This window comes from Neovison vison, chromosome 12 (assembly GCF_020171115.1).
Source record: "Neovison vison isolate M4711 chromosome 12, ASM_NN_V1, whole genome shotgun sequence".
Classification (NCBI taxonomy): domain Eukaryota; kingdom Metazoa; phylum Chordata; class Mammalia; order Carnivora; family Mustelidae; genus Neogale; species Neogale vison.
In genome coordinates, this window is record NC_058102.1 from 6,934,318 (window position 1) to 6,940,367 (window position 6,050).

Below are 6,050 nucleotides of genomic sequence, written 5' to 3' on the forward strand. Positions count from 1 at the left end.
CAAGAATTAGGGCTGAATTAACTGCCAGGACATGGAAAGTAAGCAAGTGAGTAACTACTGCTATTATAAGCCCAGGGAAAAATACAAACCCAAGAGAAATTAAAACCTCCACCCAAACTAAAGCTTGCACACAAATGTTCCTAGCTGCTTCATCTGTAACAGCTGAAAAGTGCACAGCCCAGATGTCCATCAAGACTGATGGATACATGAAACATGATGTCTCCACACGATGCAGGATTCTATTTGGGCGAAGTGTTCAGAACAGGGCAAATCCACAAAGACAGAAAGTTAAATGAGCTCACTGAAAAGTTTCTTCGACCTCCTCCAAAGGAAACAGCTATCTCTAATTGCCATCACCCATGCACTCCTGACTTCTTTCTGGCTTGTATAGACTTGGACCCCTTCATCTGACTGCTCTGTCAAATGTTGACCTTCTAATTGCCAAATCCCATGACTTCTTTCGTGGACTTGTCGTCCCTGATGTCCTCTGCACCACTACCCCCATCATCCACTAACCACTCCCTGAAAAGCTCTCCTTCCCTTGGTTCTTATTACACTTTCCTCATGTGATCGGACCTCCCAGTTCTTCCTTCTCTCACCTCCAGCCTCACCTCCAGTGACTACTCCTCAATCTCTATCCCCAGTTTGACCTTCTCCTGAGTACTGGCCTCTGATCTCCTAGTGGATTTCCCAGCCACCAGCACCTCAATTTCTGCCCAGTTAAGGCACATGTTTATCATCTCCCCAAACTAGCTCTTCCTGCTGGCTTCGGAACTTGCCCAATGCCCCAGGATCGAAGCTGGGATGGGATCTTAGAACTCCACCTCTGCTCTGCCTTCAGGGTGAGGTCTCTGCTGAGGCCCCATCCTGTTATGTCCAACAACTTGCACAGTGGCCACTTCCTATTCCAACCCCATCGCCCGCTTTATCATCATTTCATACCGGGTTGCCTGCAGCTCCCCCTGGCTGGTCTCCCGGACTCCAATCTTCTTTGCCCATCACCATACTTAAATTTTCCTAAAATCCGTGTTTAACGTGTCATCACCCTACTCACTCAGCAACTCCCTCTCCACATTCCACAATACATATGCATCAGGTATGAAGACGGTCCGGTTTGGCTCCAATTCACCTTTCAGAACTTATCTTCTACCTTTTCCTTACACACACCATAGAGTCCAAGAACTCACCAGTAACCCTTTGTCTCCAAGGCAGCTTGATCATTCTCTGCCATGTGCTTGTCTTGCTGATGCTGCCACCCACCCTTCTGGGACTCAAGAGGACACCTCCGTCACTGTGCCTTTCCTGATTCCAGTGGAAAAATATCTCACCTTTTTGTGTTTCCAGAAGACCTGCTTTATCACAATACATAAGGCACTTTCTCATAACACAGCTATCTGCCATCAAAGAAAGTGCTCTAGATAATCTATCATCAGGGGCCTGGGACCTGGGACAACAGATCATCCTGCAGTGAAACAAGGCCCTGGAGATGAAGTAACACAACAGGTTTCTTTGTTGGCCCTACAGTATGTTTCTTTAAAAAACAAACAAAACCCACTTTAAGCCAACATTTAAAAATGTCAATATATCACATAAAAATCCCAACTTGGGCATCCCTTTAAAAAGAGAGGACAGATCTCTCCAACAAGAGGCCTCCCTTGCCTACCCCGTCTAAATTAGTCTGCCCTGGTTATTCTCTATAACATGGGTTTGTTTATTTATTTTTATTTATTTATCAGAGGGAGAGAGAGAGCGAGCGAGCAGCAGGCAGAGCAAGAAGCAGACTCCCTGCTGAGCAGGAAGCCTGATGCAGGTATCGATCCCAGGACTCTAGGATCACGACCTGAGCTGAAAGCAGACACTTAACCAACTGAGCCACCGGGCGTCCCTATTTTTTTTTTTTTTAAGATTTTATTTATTTACTTGACAGACACAGATCACAAGTAGGCAGGCAGAGAGAGAGGAGGAAGCAGGCTCCCCTCTGAGCAGACAGTCTGATGTGGGGCTGGATCCTAGGACCCCAGGCCCATGACCTGAGCTGAAGGCAGAGGCTTTAACCCACCAAGCCACGCAGGTGCCCCTATTTTATTTTCATGTGTCCTGCCAGAAGTGTTCATTTCAGTTATTTGCTCAGCTTGTTTCCTCCCTCAAGAATTTTAAGTTCCCTGAGAGAGAAGAGATCGAGTATGTCTTGTTCAAAGCGACCCTCGGCACTCTGTCCATCACACCGAAGAGATGCGTTGAATAAATGAATGCATGTGGCCTCCTTGGACTCACATCCTTGAAGGGCCCTCATGGATTACAGCAAGAATGATGTTGCCCAGTGAAGTACTCTTGCCCTCCTGGACTTCCTGGAGATAGGCATGAGAGCTCCAGGTTGCAAATATCAACCCCTCCACCCCCACCCCCCGCCCACCACACATACAAAGTAAGTGTATGTATTCATATCCAGTCTCTTCCCTATCTGACTGGCTCCTAGAAGCAACTGATCCAACCCAACCCCAGTGGCTGTGTCTAGTACAGCTTAGAATCCTCCCTAGCCCAAGGTCACTAAATTCATTCAGGCATTCCACAAATACTTAGTTCTAAGTGCAAGAAACACAGTCGAAGGAAACAGAACAACCGGGCCCTCATGGAGCTGACATTCTGGGGAATGATGTGTAAGAATACAGGGATATTTGTAGCTGTAGATCACCGGCCTTCAGCCCACTCAACCCTTCTTGCGCTCCAAGACCCCGATGAAAGGCTACCTCCTTGGAGTCGTCTTCTGGTGGGGCAGTCTTTACCAAGCTCCTTCAATGTTGACTTTCACTTACTGTAAGCCATTCTGTACTCAGCATTACAGTTTTATTGTTATTGATCTTAAGTTCCATGAGGCCATAAAATTCTCTTTCCTATCTTTCATGTTCCCTACAGCTCAGAGACCAGAGCTGGCACTTGAATGCTTGCTGACCGTTGTTAAGACAGGGAGTCATTTTTTCCCCAGTCTGGTATGGGGACCTGCGAAGCCATTAAACCACTGTGGTCGTTTCCAGAATATATATTTTACTCAGAAATCTACAGGGTAAAAGCTAATACTTAACCATTAGGAAATTTAACACATTACAAATTAAGATAAACAGGAATCAGTTATGGAATGAGAAGGCAAAATGCACAGGAATTTCTTCATGGGAGCTTGCTGATGGGCAGCCTTAGTTAGATGTTCTTACTGACTAGGTAACCTTGGGTAAGTTAATGAACCATGTTGAACCTCTGTTTCAGGATCTCAAAGGTGATGAGCAGTGTAAGAGACGTTATCTACCTGATGAAACTGTTAAGGATTGGGAACATTAATGTGTAGGAGTGCTTAACACGGTGCCTGCCACATAAATGCTCAAAACATGTTAGCGGCCCTTGTTGAGTTTCAAGAACCTCTCTTCTCCATTTGTAAACACACATCTCTGTACCTAGGAGCACGTAGTGGAAAAATCTGTGGTTAGACCTGGTGCTTCAATTAAGGGTCTTAGCTCACTGCCAGGAAAACCAGAAACAGAAGGCAAGGACAAGCCAAGGGGTTAAATGTCACAGAAGCAGATCCTTTTCAATTAGCTGCTGCCACTTATCTCTTCCCCTGGAAGAGAATCTTCTGCTGCCTCAGTGTCTTCATCTGTACAATGGGGATGGAGCCGCCGTTTCTGCCTGCAAGACCGTAATGAAATCTTGGACATGAGTGTACTTTATAAACTCAAGAGCGCAATGCACTTGAGTTAGTGGTTAAGAGCATGGGTTCTGGGCAATCTAAGGTAAGTGACCTTAGACAAGCAAACGTCTGGCCTCAGTCTTCCACGGGACTGTAGTGAGGAGTAAGTCAAACAGTACAAAGACTCTGGGAATCAGAACATCAAAAGAGCCCAACTCCTGAGAGTTACTATTATGGTTATTAACCTGTTCATTGGACTCCTCACCCCCAAGGATCAGGTGAAAGCCTGATACAGTGACACAAACACTAGCCCAGGAAATGGGCTCTGAAACCAGCTGGTTGACCTTGAGCAAGTAGCTGACCCTCTCCAAACTTTGGGTTCCCATGGTCGCAAAAATGAGAACATTGAAAGGGAGAATCCCTGGGCTCCTACCAGCTCTTCCACTTCGCTGTAAAGGTCGCCTGAACAAAGGCTACCCGCTCCCCAGCCTGTCCCCCGAAGGGCCACAACTCAAAATTCTCGCTGCTCAATTCCCTTTGCAGCGCGACAGCAGGAGCGCCCGGGTCTCCATCCCGGGGAGAAGCGCCCACACGCCGCCGCCACCGCTCGCTTCATCAGCAACTCGCTTCTGCAGCCGCTCCCTGCCCAAAGTTTCCCTGAGCGCCGGGAGACCTGGCCGCGGGTCAACGCTGGGAAGACCAGAGATGAGAGCGCAGAACCTGGGGACCCGGTTTCGGGGATCCCACAGCTGCCCCCGCAGACGGGCCGGGAGTGACAGGTGCGATCCGGAGCTCAAGCGACGGGAGAGCGGGACCCCGGGCGGCGCGTGTAGGCGCGCGAGGGAGGCGGAGGCCGTCCGCTCTCTTCAGGCCGCTCCCTCGGGACACTTGCGACGCCCCCGCCTCCGCGCTCGGACCCCACGACCCTCGCTCTGCTTCCGGACACGCGGCGCCGCAGAACCGAGAGCCGGGCGGGGGCCCAAACCCGGAGCGCTCCAAAGGGATGGGCTCTGCCGGGCCGCCCGCGCGTGCTGATTCTTCCCGCGCTAGCCAGGGCCGCGGGGGGTGGGCGCACGCGCACCCGCGAGCTGCCGTAACCCCTTCCTCCCCGCGCGCCCCCGCACTCCCACCCACCCACCCACCCACTACTCACCGTCGATGTCCCCCAGGGTCAGCTCGTCGCCCAGCTCTGTGAGCGTCTCCATGGTCTCCAGACCGCCCAGCTCTCCGCTCTCGTCCATCGCCCGGCTCGGCACGGAGGCCCCCCCCCAACCGTCCCGCTCAGGGAGATGCGGGGGCGGTGCCGCCGCCACCGCCCATGACACCCGACAGCCTCCTCCCGGTACCGCCTCACCGGCCGGTGCCAGCCGCCGCCATGTTTGCGCCGCGCGGGAGGGGCGGGGCGGGATTCCCCCGCCCCAACCCGCGCTCTCTGCGGCCCCGCCCACAGGCCGCGCGCCCCCTTGTTTGTTGTCAATGGGACCAGGCTCTTCGTGGCCAATCGGCTCGCGAAGCGGCGCGTGGGGTGATGGCGCGTCATCGATCAGCAGCTTAGATTTGCATAGCGAGGCCCCACCCCTCGCGGGCTCCTAGCAAATGCAAAAAGAAGCCTCTGGGTCCTCAGCCCAACCTTCCTCCCCAGGCTTAAAGGCGCCGCTCACTTTTCCGTTGGGTCTGCCTCTACAAGCTATTCCATCCACCGGCTGGGGGTTGAAGGGTTAACACTCTCCGCCCCCGCTTGCAGGTCGCCCCCGGAGCGGGCTCTGAGCACATTACGTCATCTTCCCAGCTGCTCCCCCGCCCAGTCCGCCTGGGAGAGCGGGTAGAATCAAACCTGGCCCCCCAACACTGCGGCCCGGAGGGGTCTGGATCATTCAAGTCGCGTTCCTCGCAAGCCCCTTACTAAGGCGAAAATGGAGGCTGGGCGCGGGCGGCGGACTGCATTCTACAACCTCCACGCCTTTGCACCTGTCGCAGCCACGCGCCAACTCCGGCGGCCCCAGCGGGGGTAGCTCAGAAATGCCTGCAGACGTTCAGCAGCAGTGCTAGTGCCCGGGACCACAGGCTCCCCGGGGTGTGACCCGGGCAGGAGCGTTTTCACGGTGCCGCAGAGATTCTGACGCGCAGCCCGCCCGCCCGCAGATTCCCGCTCCTTCAAGCACCTCCTTGCCCCATCTTGCAGCTGGTCGCGACGTAAACACATGTGCAGACTAACAGGAGTGCACCCTACGGAATAAAAGTATGAGCCCTCAAACAAGTGCGCAAATATTAAGTTCAAAGACGCTCATCACACAGTCCTCCCCGTAACTGGGTCGAGCTGGGAAGCCTCATAAAGGAGGATGAACAGTACATCCACACAGTGGGATACCATGGC

General features: G+C 52.8%; 1 protein-coding gene across 1 annotated transcript in view; it reads right to left on the reverse strand.

Annotated features, from left to right (window-relative positions):
- The window catches only part of SREBF2 (sterol regulatory element binding transcription factor 2), a 58,349-nt gene extending 53,272 nt beyond the window's left edge, over positions 1 to 5,077 (reverse strand). The window contains exon 1 of the mRNA XM_044227871.1: positions 4,830 to 5,077. Within this exon, the coding sequence (XP_044083806.1) occupies positions 4,830 to 4,917 (88 nt within the window). The 5' untranslated portion in view covers positions 4,918 to 5,077. The remainder of the gene's footprint in view (positions 1 to 4,829) is intronic.
- Between the last annotated feature and the right edge of the window lie 973 nt (positions 5,078 to 6,050).